Below are 14,860 nucleotides of genomic sequence, written 5' to 3'. Positions count from 1 at the left end.
ATCTTGTACATGAGAGCAAAACATTGCAAGATTATTTCTATGGACATTATAGCCGTTCAACAAGCTTTGATTGATTTAAATCTACTTCTCTGATATTCATAATTTTTCTTACTCCTTGCTTCTGTAAAAGCTTAAATATTTTATACTTGGTGTATTACTGTGAGCCAATGCCACTACTTAGCTATGTTCAATTTCAATCACTCTCCATATTGGCTGAAGCTGTGTCTGAAGTTGAGTGGAGTCCATGTAAAGTCCCTTGCCAATTCCTTGTATAAATGTGAAAGCCATTAGTGGTCACTCGTTTTGGTGACCCACTGGTGCTCACTAGAGCTGAAAAATTTTCTTGTCCTTGCCTTTGGAGCAATTGTATGTATGTGGAAGGAAAAGCAATTATGATATCGCTATTGATATGCCAAACCATTGTTATGTACTTTTTTAGGTCTGAAGATGTGTAACTTATGGTTTAGCTTGGTACATTCTCTTGTATACGAGTTTACTTTGAATTTGTCAATATCATAAGCCCAATAGCGATTTAAGTGTATGTCTGCATGGCAGAACTGCATTGCGGTTAAGTGTATGTCTGCATGGCAGAACTGCATTGCGGTTGTAGGCTTGAACCAACATCTCTTCTAGAGAAATTCAACAATTCTAATTTAATAATCCTATCGGCCTCTCTTTGTACCTTTTGAGACAATTGCTAGTTCTAGATGGGACATATAACTCCAATGTGCTTTGTCCTCGTTACAGAGAACACAAAAATATTAATGCAGGGTATAACAACTATACCACTAGCACTACAAATCATTTCTGCTCAAAAAGGGGGATTTAAATCATGCAGCAACTTAAGAGGGGCAGGGTCCAGTTTCAAAAATAGCCTTACAATTGGACTAATCAAAATAAAATCTGATTCGCTTCATAGGCGTAGAGTAAACAGGTACCAATGAGGTAACGTGCAAGTGGACAATTAAATCATATTCAGCACAAGACCAGCCCTCGGCATACAATGCAATTGAAAGTCTTGTGTTATGAGCTCCGAACAAGATCACAAATGATATATTATTCACCAAATTTTAATCTTCCACAAAGAGACAGATTGATCTTCTCTGATTTGTCAAACAAATAAAAAAATACCAAAATTATGCATAGAATCATCTTTGAACTGTAAACACTACAGTATATAGTAACCTGGGAAAGTGATGAAGCACTCAATACCATAAAAAAATAAAATTCCTTAATAGAAGATTCCTTAATAGAAGAAAACACCACTGAAAATTGTGAAAAGCTGCCAAATGAACTTTGCCAATCTTTTAGATTTACAGAAACAAAGTCAAAAAACCTCTTCAAAGCTAAGTGCTTACTACCAGCCACATCCAATAGAAAAGGTTTTATGGGGCCTGATAAGATCAGAACTTGCTTGACCACGGTAAGATAAGCACCGTACCTACCTAATGTATAAAAGAAGACTGATAAGCTGGAGGAGGGGCAGGCAGTCTACTGCCAAAGTGATGGTTGCTGTAATTAGTAGAGGAATTGTAAGAATCGGAACCCAACAACGAAGGCCCCATGTTATCTGATGGATACATATATGGCCTTGAGAGCGAGACTGGAGTCCTATTTCCAACACCATAGCCTGCTCCATATAATCCTTGGTTTGATCTGTCATATGCATTTTGGCCCTGTAGGTTGTAGGATGTAACACCTAGAGCTGCACCAGAATATTGTACTCTATCCAAAGACCTATAAAAGCTTCTGTCTTCACCATTGGAAGAAGCATAAAGAGTCGGAGTTCTTTCATCTGCACTTAACAAAGGCATATATACACCAGCATTTCCTCCATTGGCACGAGGACGCTTAGGTTGAGACTTAACAGCACCTGCAGACCTTTTTCTGTCAGCCTTAGCTTTCTCTAGCTGAGCTACACACTTTTGAAGAGGATCTGGTGAGAACTGCGATTCAAGTTTGTGCTCCTTAATGCACTTTATAACAGCTCTGTAAGCAAAAAGCTCTTTTGTATTTACTTCATTCTGTAGCAGCAAATAAAAATATCGGTCAAAAAAGGAACTTCCAATATAACCAACAATACTAAGCCAAAATGATCATCACATAACAAGACATTTTGTATAACAGTAATACAATCGTACTTGTGCAACAGTAGAGTTATTCCCGCTTTTTAAACTTGCCTGAGAAGCTTTCTTAGCATCTTTCAGATATTCCTTCAACAAAGGAACAGGTGCAAACTTCTCTGTCAGCCCAAATGCATGAGCAAAGTTGACTGCCTCAATTTGTTTTCAACAAAGGAACAGGTGCAAACTTCTCTGTCAGCCCAAATGCATGAGAAAAGTTGACTGCCTCAATTTGTTTTCCACTATTGACCAGGGTTTCTACAACATCTGCATGAAATTGTCACAAAATTTTCAGTTAATCTGAATATGTCACAAACATTTGAAATACCAAAAGACAGTTTACTGTGAAAGAAAAAACAATACAGACAACTTCAACGGATTTGTCAATAAAGATAACAGCTATGCCATCTTGAGACCATTTTCATAAGTAAACAGTTCCCCACTCATGAAAGGCCTTATGACAATTTACCATAGCTGATCATCTTCAGGTGCCTTTATTAATATCAACAAAATAACTTACATACAACTTTCTACCTCATAAAAAGATGTCTACCTAGTAGAGGCCACTCAGTATCTGCCTTGCATATGAAATGTTGAGATCTAAAGAAAAGACTACCAACCCCATCAACTTAGAAACCCGTTCACTGGACTAAACAAAAAACGTTGGGAAGGTTTACTACAGCCAGGATTACCAAAATTTATCTTCAACTCAATCAGCCACAACCAAGTATACTCATAAAATCCACGAGTCCCTCAAAAAAACCAAGCTAGCCATGAATGCCAGAAAAACAACAAAACTATCTACCAAAATGGATGGAAATTTTGCCAGCCTAGCCACTGAGGCTAACATTACAGAACACCAGCCAACCAAGCTAGCATTTTTTATTCAAGTCCAAGGGAACGACAAAGTTCAGTTGTCTGCCTGCACCGTGCAAATGCAAGAACAAGCTTGCATAAGTCATCTTTATCAAACTCTCACGCAATTCCAAAAGTGGCTAGAAGTTGCAAGAAGGTCTGGGCCTCCAACGAATTGCCATTGGCAACATATCCTTCAAGGTTTATCTTCGACTTCCATTCATGTGCAATACTTTTGGCTTGCTCCTTTATATTTAAGGGCAGAACTGGATGTTCAACACCCAAAATAGGATCTGCCAAAACAGGTACAAGAGATTCCAGTAATAATGTACAGGCCCGGCGTAGAGCCGGGAGCCCAGACTCTTTCTTGTCACTTGACTTTTGTTCAAGAGAATAAAACCCCTCCAAGGACTCCAACACTAACCGTGGTGGGTCAGTTGCAGAGTTTAATGCAGAGGGAACCTAATTGCAAAGCCCTATTTCCAATTGCAAAAGTCATTAAGAATGGGAAGAAAGGATTTAGGGATTATAATATCTGAAAATTTCTATTTTTAAAGTATTATAAAATGAGTTTAGATATTTATATAACAATAATAAGTGGAAATCAGAAAAAGAAAAAGAAAAGAAAAGAAATTGATTGGAGATAAACTTTTTATCATTTTGTAAATGTTATTGAGTTCCAATGCTCAAACAAAATATTTATAAAAGGTAATTCACTGGTTTGTGGATGAAGCAAGCGTTTGGAGGCTAATTCGTGAAGTCTGACAATAAAAGAGGTGAAATTAGAATGAGTAATGATAAGACAGACATCCTTGTATAGAAATTGCAATGAGGTTCTTCTTAAAGGTGACTTAATTGTATCACATTGATTTTGACATGACAACATCAGCAAAATGATATAAAAGTCGTTGCAACTAGTACATCTGTGTTTGGTGCATTAATCACTATATGAGATTGAAGGAATCTGGGGCATTCTCTATCAGAACTATTGCTTGATTGACAACAACATGAGTATTGTGTTGTACAACAATTGTATAATTGGTGCATTAATCACTGTATGAGATTGAAGGAATCTGGTGGCATTCTCAATCAGAACTATTGACAACAGCATGGGCCTTGTGTTGTACAACAATTGTATAATTTGATTGTGAAGGATTTAAGGAGAAGTAATGTTGTTTTTTCTGATCCTAGCAAGGATTAGCAAATATACTATTTATTGGTCCATGTGGTATACATTGTTTGGACCTTGTTTTCTCCCTTAATTGTAAGTGCATAAAAATATTAGATTCATAGGACAGGGTACCATTAATCATGTGATCCAATGATCTTGGACGTTTTTTATTGAATTCTTCAAAACTTATTTCCATTTGATCTTCCAAAATGTGAAGATAGTTTTATTGGTTGGAACAATGCTACAACTTACAAGTTATAATAACACAGATTCTGTTCTGCATAATGCTTTCGACCTTGCAATCTTTTTGTGGATATGGTTAAGCAATATTCTCTTCGAGTAAAGAATAAATTATTGTGTGTAGAGTCATTGGGTTTACTATAGTAATGATCGTAACATTTTGTAGTCTTTTGTTTGTTGTTATATGGTTTAGTGGTTGAGACAGTGCATTACCATGTTAATGAACCAAAGTCAAACTTAGAGATCAGAGCCCTCAATTATAAGTTGGTTGAATTTTATGAGATTTATATGCAATATTAATTCAATAATTAAAAAAATATATAGACTTAAGCACCCTAAATAAACTTCAATTTATACATCTTTAGAATCTCATTTATGCTACATATCTGCATCTTATGTACATTTTCCCATTCCTTATGCCTTACGGCGTTTCCTTTGCAACATTTGGTGCAAATGCTAGTTTTAAATATGGTTTAAGTTCAGACAAAACCTTTTGACGCGACTTTTATAATATACTTCTAATTTTCTTTCAGTATTGATTAATAATAAAATATTGATTCTTGTTATAATAGTGTTCAAATATCATCACACACCAATAAAATAATAATCAAATTACATATCCAAATTTTTTTACACATGAATGTAGCATTTCACAAAGAAATCCTTGTACTGTGTGGCAGAATATCACTAATATGGCCGTTGAAATATAAAATAAACAATGTAAAGGGTACATAAAGTGATTGCAGGGACAATAAAATTGAAGCCTAGACATGAAGAGACAATGGTCTAAAATGTAAAATCATATTTAATTATTTCATTGAGATTATTATTTATTTGTAAAATTATATTGATTATTTCATTTTTATTATTAATCATTTGTATTTAAGTTAATTATTATAATAGTTTTTGAAATATGATAAAGCATAAATTTTAAATCAACCACATTATATAATAACTTTATACGTTGTGGTGATTTCATTTTTATATGCGGAAACATTTTCATTCATTTTTGACATCACTTTATCAAATTTATTCATTAGTTGTAATTTACATAATATAAATTATATTTTAAGATACGGCAGAGTTGAATTTACATAATTTACATAATATAGATTATATTTTAATTTGTCATATTGTTAATATCTTTTTATTTTTTTGTGTATAATCTATATTTTTTTTATATATATACTGAAATAAAATCTATATTGTCAATAGGATTTATAACATAATTTAATTTAGATAATAATTCAGGAAAAAACAACTAAAAAGATAAATTATAATTTTAGATAATTAAACATGTTTATCAAGATAATCATTCTTTCAAAACTTTTTTCCTTTAAAGATGGAATTCTATTACTTAAATTTTCTTACTAGGATTTCATAGATACCAAAAAAAACTTAAATTTTCTTACTAGGATTTCATAGATACCAAAAAAATTGATGAAAATGGTCAAATTTCTTTAAAAATTTGATTTGTTTTTTAGTTCAATTTTCTCAAGATATTCTTGACAGAAAACCATTCCATTTTATTTATTTAGCTCCAAATATTCCATAGAATATGTCTCAAACAAAGGGTTTCAATAAAAACCTTGTTATCCAACCAATCAAGGAGAAACTTTGAATATTGAATATTTCATCATTTGTAGCTTACAAATGTTTTAAAAATAAGTGACATATAACAAGGTCCATAATGTTCTAAATTCCCTTTTTTGTGTTTGTACCAAAACCAGGAGAATATCGAAAAAGCATAGGATGATTCTGAAGAAAGAAGTTTTCAACACCAACACCACATCTAAGGAGATGTCCTTAGCTTGCTCCACATATTTCTAAAATCACTTATCCTAATATAGAATATAAAAATATAAAATAAATTATTAAATAGATAAATCTGATTTAAACTATTTGTAAACTCTTGTCGTTGGTGTTATTAGAATTTAGACCTTGATGATAATCCACATTTTACGTTTAGAATCTCAATTGTAAATTTATCTTCAAGCTCAATTGTTCTTCCTAAATATGAGTTTTAAAAAATATATATCTAAAATAAATGTTTAACGGCAACTGTTTATTTTTTAATATAAAAATAGGTTATTTTTTTATTATATAAAATTGTATCAAGAATAAAATTATAATTTTAATGACAATTATTTATTTTTTAATATAAAATTAGAATAAAAAAATTATATAAAATTTTATCAATCATGGAATAAAATTATAATTGTATACCAAATTCAAGAATGCTACATTTGAAAATTTGAAAAGATTAAATAGTTGAATTGAGGTTTTTATGATCCATATCGAGTTTAAGAGAAAATTTTCGGCGTAAATCACATGGTAATACATTTGTGACTCGTTTTGAACCAACCAGCGTGGTTCATCATCAATACAAGTTGAAGAATCAGATCATGGCTACAGAATTGAATAGAGAGAGCAGATCTTCCAACTGCTAGAAAAACAGCTATAATAGATCATACTGGAAAAAACAACTAGAATTTTGACCAAGAAACGGCTAGACTTGACTATTCAAATTGATTAATTATACTATTATTATGCTAAAAAATATTATTTTAATACCCAAATACTACTGGGAAATATTTATAAAAATGATAAAAATGATCACCTAAAATAATGGAACAGGGACATTAACAATTATTAATCAAAAGGATTTGATATTAATTAAAATCCTTTTGATTAAATAGACAAAAAAATGCATTAATGTGATATTCTTGGGTTAGTCACAGGAAAATTAGTCTGAAAAAGGTTAAGGATAAAGTTAGGTTTTATTTGTAACTTAAATTTAAAAATAAATAAATTAGCATATTTGTATAAATTAAATAGGTACTAAACATTAATAATCATCAAAACACTTATCTTATAATACATTTTATATTAAGAAAAAAAAATTAAAATCATAAAAATTACTTAAATTATAATTTTATTTTCAATTATTATTATTATTAATTATAAAAAGAATTAGTCCACTCGGTCTTAGATACGCATGACTGGATGCTCTATAAGGCACTCCTTGATGTGAAGTTACCAGTTCAATTCCCCACCTCAATCGTGGTGATATATTGGACATGATGAAGATGTAGTCCTGCCAAGCTTACAAAAAATATATAAAAAGAATTAATATGAGTTAAACATATATACATTTTAAAATACATGTACCAAGATTCTTAGTCATCAATATTCACTTCCACTTTATAATGGAGATTATTAATTCATAAATAAACTTTCTTATAATAGTATGGCTTATTTAATTTAATTAAAAAAAAAAAAGAATATATATAATTGTTTTTTAGATAGATCTCTAAATTTAATGTGTAATTATTGTACCTAGATGCTCTCTAGTTCTATATGGAAGAGATGTTGTAATGTTATGTAAACATTTTGACTATATCAAATTTCACAAAAATTAAAATAAATTAAATTAAAAATAAAAATAACATAAAATTTAGAAAATAAAATAAAATAAAACTGAGGTCAAATAGTCAATTCACACTGAGAAGTTTTGGACTTCTTGTTATGACAATCAAGGTTTTGGGCATTATATATAACTTGCCTAGATCTATCTTAACTCCTACTCTAAATTACCAAGGGCCAAGAGGGATCAAATCTCTTTTTATTTAAAAAAAAAAATTGCACCAAAAGAAATTTGATTCTATTGGAACTTGATAAATCTAGAATTAAAATGACTATAAACCAATTATTAAAAATATTTCAAAATATTCATTAAAAGAAATCATCATTCAATTAATAAATATTGATAATTAAATTAAAATTTTAAAAACTTTACTTCAAATAAATACACCTATTTTAATTTTATCTATTCCATTATCAAAATATATCAAACACCATGTAGGTTTTAACCCTGTACAGAAATTACCTGCATACGAATTCTTAAACAAAGAAAATAAACAATGTGAGAGCATAACCCATAAAACACATATGCACAGAGATTTTTCCCTGGATCCCAAAACCGGGACTACCAGCTTGATTTTTCATTATGTTCCTTTCAATGTTACAATACATATTTATGCATGCCGAAGCATCCAATACCATGGACCGAAAACCATCGCGTCCAAAAAAACATGTGCGAAAATCATGCACAAAACCATAGGTGGGTCCGCCCAACCTAACATATGGTCCAAAACCAAAATTTTCTGGGGCGCTGCCCCAGACCCCATAAAGTGGGGTTATGAGTGCCCTTCAAACCCCCTATTAACTACGTGGAAAGAATATAACACAACCCAACAATCTCCCACTTGTTGTTTTCTTTCCACAGGGGGCCACAAGAGAGCTTAGTCATTTTTCAGCCCTGAGATTCCTATTGCTTCTCTACACCAAGAGAACTTCTCAGAGCTCACAGATTTTGTCAATGCATCTGCAGTATTCTTCAAAGTGTCCACCTTTACCAGCAACACCTTTCTATCTTCTATCATATCCCTCACAAAGTGATATTGAACATCAATATGCTTTGTCTTTGAATGATAAGCAGGGTTCTTTGCCAAGAAAATTGCACTTTGGCTGTCACAGTCTATTCTTATAGCTCCATGTACTAACCCCATACTTGAACACAATCTCTGCAACCAAACTGCTTCCTTGCTTGCATAAGTGGCTGCCATGTATTCTGCCTCTGTAGTTGATAGTGCCACTACAGATTGTTTCTTACTCATCCAACTAACTGCACCTCCAAATAGGTTAAACACATACCCACTTGTAGATCTTCTTTGATCCAGATCTCCAGCCCAGTCTGCATCAACAAAGCCATGAATATCCAACACTCTGTCCAATCCTGGTCTTCCTTGGTAGCACAAACCATAATCACTAGTGCCACGCAAATACCTGAAAACCCACTTCACTGATGTCCAGTGCTCCTTCCCAGGTTTTGACATAAACCTGCTCAATACTCCCACTGCATGTGCAATGTCTGGTCTAGTACAGACCATTGCATACATCAGGCTACCCACTGCACTTGCATATGGAACACGGGACATGTCCTCTTCCTCTTCTTGTGTCTTGGGACACTGTTCAGCAGATAACCTCACACCTACAGGAATAGGAACCTTCACCGGTTTACTATCCTGCATATTAAACCTCTGGAGTATTGTCTCGACATACTTCCTCTGGTTTAACCAGAGCTTCCTCTTTGACCGATCTCTTTTAATTTCCATGCCCAAAATATAGTTTGCAGCACCAAGATCTTTCATGTCGAATTTGGAGGACAATTGGGTCTTCAAATCCTGGATAATTTTTTTGTCATTTCCAACCAGCAACATATCATCCACATACAAGACCAGATAAATAATACAGTCACCAATTAATTTAAAATACACACAATGATCTGCTTTGCTTCTGGTGAAGCCAAGTCCCCGTATAAATGTATCAAATTTCTAATACCACATCCTTGGTGACTGTTTTAACCCATACAGAGACTTCTTTAACTTGCATACTAGTTCTTTCTTACCCTTCACCGCAAAGCCTTCAGGTTGCTTCATGTAGATTTCCTCTTCCAAATCCCCGTGAAGAAATGTTGTCTTCACATCCATCTGTTCTACCTCAAAATCAAAAGCAGCAGCAACAAATAAAAGTAATCTAATAGAAGTTACCTTGGCAACAGGAGAAAAAATATCACCAAAATCAATTCCCGACACGTGGGAATAACCTTTTTCTACCAACCGAGCTTTGTATTTCTCCACCTTTCCTTCTGCATTTGTCTTCTTCTTGAACACCCATTTGCTGCCAATGGGTTTCCTTCCAGTCGGCAACTCCACCAGATCCCAAGCCTCATTTTTGTGCAAAGATGTCATTTCATCGACCATGGCCTCTTTCCAGAGTTTTCTATCCTCTGAATCCACTGCTTCCTTCACAGTTCTGGGATCATTATCAGTAACATACAAAGCAAAATTTGAACTGAAAGCAGATGGACTATACCTTTCTGGCTGCCTTCTTTCTCGAACTGATCTTCTCACAACCGGAGTTTGTGGCTCTTCATCTTCTGATTCCTCCTCTGCTGCAGAGTCTGATTCTTCCTCCTTTGGCTCAAACTCTATCTTCTCAGGTTCCTTTGGTTGGACTTCATGTTGAATAACATCTTTTACCTCTCTGAACAACACATCTCGGTTGTACACAACCTTCCGTGTGAATGGGTTCCAAAGCTTATAACCCTTTAAACCATCCTTATACCCAATAAAGATGCACTTTTCAGATTTACTATCCAACTTGGTTCGTTTCTCCTTTGGAACATGTACATATGCATCACATCCAAATACCCTTAGATGTGAAAGAGAGGGTTTCTTACCAGTCCATACTTCTTGTGGAGTCTTATCCTCCAACGCTGATGAAGGTGATCTGTTGATCAGGTAACATACAGTATCCACCGCCTCTGCCCAGAATTCTTGTCCTAACCCGGCACCACTGAACATGCTTCTTGCCCTTTCCATCAACGTTTTGTTCATTATTTCTGCGACTCCATTTTGCTGAGGTGTATATGGAGTAGTCTTTTGCCGTGCTATACCACACTTCTTACAAAATTCTTCAAATTCCTTGCTGCAAAATTCTACACCATTATCTGTCCTCAGCACCTTTATCTTCTTCTCTGTCTGATTTTCCACCAGAGCCTTAAATTCTTTAAACCTGTCAAAGACTTCAGATTTCTTCTTAAGAAAATATATCCATGTATTCCTTGAGAAGTCATCTATGAATGATACATAGTACACAGACTTACCCAGTGATGGAACCTTCACAGGTCCAAACACATCACTGTGCACAAGCTCTAATATATGTTTCGTCCTCTTACCACCAGAGGGGAAACTCACCCGATTCTGCTTCCCATATACAAAATTTTCACAGAAATCAAAATCCAGAGAGTTATTATTCATACCTTCTACAATACCTTTACCATGAAGTATTCGAAGGCCCTTCTCTCCAATATGTCCAAGCCTTTGATGCCACAACATGGTCTTCTCTCCAGAAACCACTAGATTCTCTACTCCATTTTCAGGAACCATAGAACTATTGCACCCATCAACAACAGTGCTACCTTGCAGCTTGTACAGAGTTCCAATCCGAACTCCCCGCATTAATATCAGTGCTCCTCGAACCATCTTGCAGGTATCTTTCTCAAACACCGTCTTTACACCTGCATCATCCAACTTGCTTACAGAAATCAGATTTCTGGCCAATGCAGGAATATGTAGAACACCCGGAAGTGTTCTAACCCTTCCACCTTGCAACTTCAACTTTACTTTTCCCCGACCAATGATTCTAGCCTTCCTATCATCTCCTAAGAAGACATCACCACCATCGTATTTCTCATACTCGCAGAACCACTCTCTATGGGAAGTGAAGTGAAAGGATGCACTTGAGTCAATCAACCATGCCTCATGATCTACATGTGTACTTGAAGAAGCCAAGTACACATCCCCACCTTCATCTGAGGTGGTTTTCGCCTCTGCAGAAGGAGCATCATCAAATCCCTTTCCTTTATCAGGAGCTTTAGATTTACAATCCCTTCTGAAGTGCCCTTCCTTTCCGCATTTCCAGCACACCACCTTTGTAGGTTTTCCTGGAGATTTAGATCTCCCTCTAGATTTAGATCTCCCACTCGATGACTTATTTTTGTTTCTGTTCTGGGACCGTCCTCGTACAAACAAGGCATCACCATTCTGGTTGTCCATATTTTTCCGTCTCATCTCCTCCATCAGCAAGGCTGAGACTATTTCATGAAACTGCAAAGCAGTTGCATTGCTACCTATTGCAATAACCAGACTATCCCACGAATCTGGTAGAGAACACAACAGACTGATGCACTTATCTTCATCTAAAATTTTAATATCAACAGATAATAACTGACTTACCACAGTATTAAATGCATTCAGATGCTCTGTTACTGAGTCTCCATCTTTCATCCTCAGGTTATACAGCTTTTTCCGCAGGAACAGTTTATTCACTAGAGACTTAGATTGGTACAAAGTCCCTAACTTGACCCACAAAGCCTTTGTCGTAGCTTCCCCTGATACATTCAGCAATACTGAATCCGAGACACACAATCGTATTGTGCTCTTTGTCTTTCGATCCAACTTCTTCCATTCTTCATCGGTCACTCCCGATGGTTTAGTACCCGGATCTACCGCGATCCACTGATCTTTATCCACCAACAGATCCTCCATCTTGAGTTTCCACAACTCAAAATTCTGACCATTGAACTTCTCAATCTCTATCTTTCCACTGCTCGCCATCTTCTTTCACCACCAGAATCGATCTCGCAGATCTCCCACTGAACAGGGTTTACCACAGGCCCAAGCGAAACCCCTCAGCAACAAAGGCGTCCCCTTGAAGCCAAAACAGCTATGATACCAAATGTAGGTTTTAACCCTGTACATAAATTACCTGCATACGAATTCTTAAACAAAGAAAATAAAAAATGCGAGAGCATAACCCATAAAACACATATGCAGAGAGATTTTTCCCTGGATCCCAAAACCGAGACTACCAGCTTGATTTTTCATTATGTTCCTTTCAATGTTACAATACATATTTATACATGCCGAAGCATCCAATACCATGGACCGAAAACCATCGCGTCCAATACCATGGATCGAAAACCATCGCGTCCAAAAAAACATGTGCAAAAATCATGCACAAAACCATAGGTGGATCGAAAACCATAAAGTGGGGTTACGGGTGCCCTTCAAACCCCCTATTAATTACGTGGAAAGAATATAACACAACCCAACACACCAATCCGAACTTACCCAAGAAATTGCATTCCCTACATCAGTCACCAATTTTGAATTTAGCATGGCTTTCTAGAAGAAAAAAAAATAAGTAGCATATAATATGACCATTTCCATGCCTTTTATCTGTATTAATAATCGTTGCGTGCTTGCCATGCATATTTTTAAATATTTTTTAAGTTCAGACATAACCTTTTGACTTCAAATTCTAATAGATTTGGGGGCCATTCCCACCACTAAAGTATATATTTTCAAATTCCACTTGCTTGTTGTCCTCCAATTGAACACGTCTCGTCTTGAAGGATCGGTTTTCTCCTGTGAATCACCCATGAAGCCATTTTGTATGGCTTAGCAGCTGGTTCAGAGAGCTTCATATTATTTCATGGCGATGATCAAGGTACACGGCCATCACTTATCCACGGCCACCAGATTGGTTCTTTGCTGTTTGGAGGAGAAGCAGGTTGATTACGAGCTCGCTTTCGTAGACCTCTCTACTGGTGATCACAAGCAACCCCAATATCTGGCTCTCAATGTAAGAAAACCCTATTCACTCCCATCTATTCCTAGTGATTTTAAACAACATTGCAACTGTTCTGCTCATTATAAACATTTTATCTTCTGCTGCAGCCATTTGGAGTTGTACCCAGTATCCAAGATGGGGATCTCACTTTATTCGGTAAATGCCTACCCACCCACATAATCTAATCATAGCTTTCTTTTATTTTTATATTTCGTTTCCCAGAGGGAGATCTGATAGGCAGATGAATTTGGTCGGCCATGAATAACAGAATCGAGAGCCATCATCAAATATTTGGCCACAAAGTACAGGGGTCAGGGCACTGACCTGCTTGGAAACAATGTGTCGGAACAAGCCCTGGTTGATCAATGGTGTGAGGTTGAAGGACAGTCTTTCAATCCCCCTGCTTCGACCATATTGTTTCAAACCTTCGTCGTCCCAATCAAGGGAGGCAGAACAGACGAAGCAGTAGTGGAAATGAATTTGGAGAAGGTGGTTAAAGTGTTGGATATTTACGAGGAGAGGCTGTCAAAGAGCAAATACTTGGCGGGTGATTTCTTCAGCTTGGCCGACCTCCAACATCTGCCGTGTACGGAGTACCTCATCAACGGTTGCGGGAAGGGTGATGTGATATCGTCGAGAAAACATGTGAAGGCGTGGTGGAAATACATCTCTTCTCGGCCTGCGTGGAAGAAAGTCACTTAAAAAACGATGGCATAATGAGGAGAGTCGACTATAGATTCCGGTTTCGGGCAGGCAGACAACTAAAGAGACCAGGGCATAAATAAATAAATATGGTCATATTTGGGAAAGCAAATCCTATATTATTATTTTCATATTTTTATTTCTACGTAAATGAAAATCATGTATTGGATAGCTTTTTGTTGAACCAAAGCCTATAAATTTGAAAAAATCATGTATGGGATAGCTTTTTGTTGAACCAAAGCTTGATAAATTTGAAAAATAATAGGAATGGGTTTTCATATTTTATTGCTTTTCAATCTTCTAAATTTGAGAATGTTAAATCTATTTATACGTCCAAAAATATATTTTAAACAATAAAAAATCATAATTATTTTATTGATTTCAATAAAAAATATATTTAATTTATAAATTAAACTAAAACTATTTTACTAATTTTAATTAAAAAATATATTTAATTTATAAATTAAACTAAATCTATATATATACGGTTCCTAGATACAACTTTTGG

General features: G+C 35.1%; 2 protein-coding genes across 2 annotated transcripts; one reads left to right on the top strand and one right to left on the bottom strand.

Annotated features, from left to right (window-relative positions):
- Positions 1 to 1,445: 1,445 nt before the first annotated feature.
- On the bottom strand, positions 1,446 to 3,085 carry LOC149140480 (FRIGIDA-like protein 4b). The gene is made up of 3 exons (XM_089450994.1): positions 3,052 to 3,085; positions 2,142 to 2,242; positions 1,446 to 2,024 (listed from the first exon to the last, which is right to left on the bottom strand). Exons 1-3 carry the CDS (start codon positions 3,083 to 3,085, stop codon positions 1,446 to 1,448), a joined length of 714 nt encoding a protein of 237 aa, XP_089307120.1.
- Positions 3,086 to 13,471: 10,386 nt separating this feature from the next.
- On the top strand, positions 13,472 to 14,352 carry LOC149140479 (glutathione S-transferase F9-like). The gene is made up of 3 exons (XM_089453200.1): positions 13,472 to 13,662; positions 13,758 to 13,806; positions 13,919 to 14,352. The coding sequence occupies exons 1-3, from the start codon at positions 13,513 to 13,515 to the stop codon at positions 14,350 to 14,352; spliced, it is 633 nt and encodes a 210-aa protein (XP_089309326.1). The 5' UTR covers positions 13,472 to 13,512.
- Positions 14,353 to 14,860: the final 508 nt, after the last annotated feature.

Source organism: Pinus tabuliformis, chromosome X, assembly GCF_031772625.1.
Source record: "Pinus tabuliformis cultivar Carrire ecotype Pingquan chromosome X, CPIR1, whole genome shotgun sequence".
Taxonomy (NCBI): Eukaryota; Viridiplantae; Streptophyta; class Pinopsida; order Pinales; family Pinaceae; genus Pinus; species Pinus tabuliformis.
This window is presented reverse-complemented; position numbering and strand designations above follow the sequence as displayed.

Excerpts from the sequence above, each read along its gene's own strand:
- LOC149140479 (XM_089453200.1), top strand. The coding sequence starts at position 13,513 with ATGGCGATGATCAAGGTACACGGCCATCACTTATCCACGGCCACCAGA. Across the intron at positions 13,663-13,757 it reads CCCAATATCTGGCTCTCAAT|CCATTTGGAGTTGTACCCAG; the intron begins GTAAGAAAACCC and ends CTTCTGCTGCAG. Across the intron at positions 13,807-13,918 it reads TGGGGATCTCACTTTATTCG|AATCGAGAGCCATCATCAAA; the intron begins GTAAATGCCTAC and ends CATGAATAACAG.
- LOC149140480 (XM_089450994.1), bottom strand. The coding sequence starts at position 3,085 with ATGACTTATGCAAGCTTGTTCTTGCATTTGCACG. Across the intron at positions 2,243-3,051 it reads CTTGTTCTTGCATTTGCACG|AGAAGTTTGCACCTGTTCCT; the intron begins GTGCAGGCAGAC and ends TTGGGCTGACAG. Across the intron at positions 2,025-2,141 it reads ATAACTCTACTGTTGCACAA|AATGAAGTAAATACAAAAGA; the intron begins GTACGATTGTAT and ends TTGCTGCTACAG.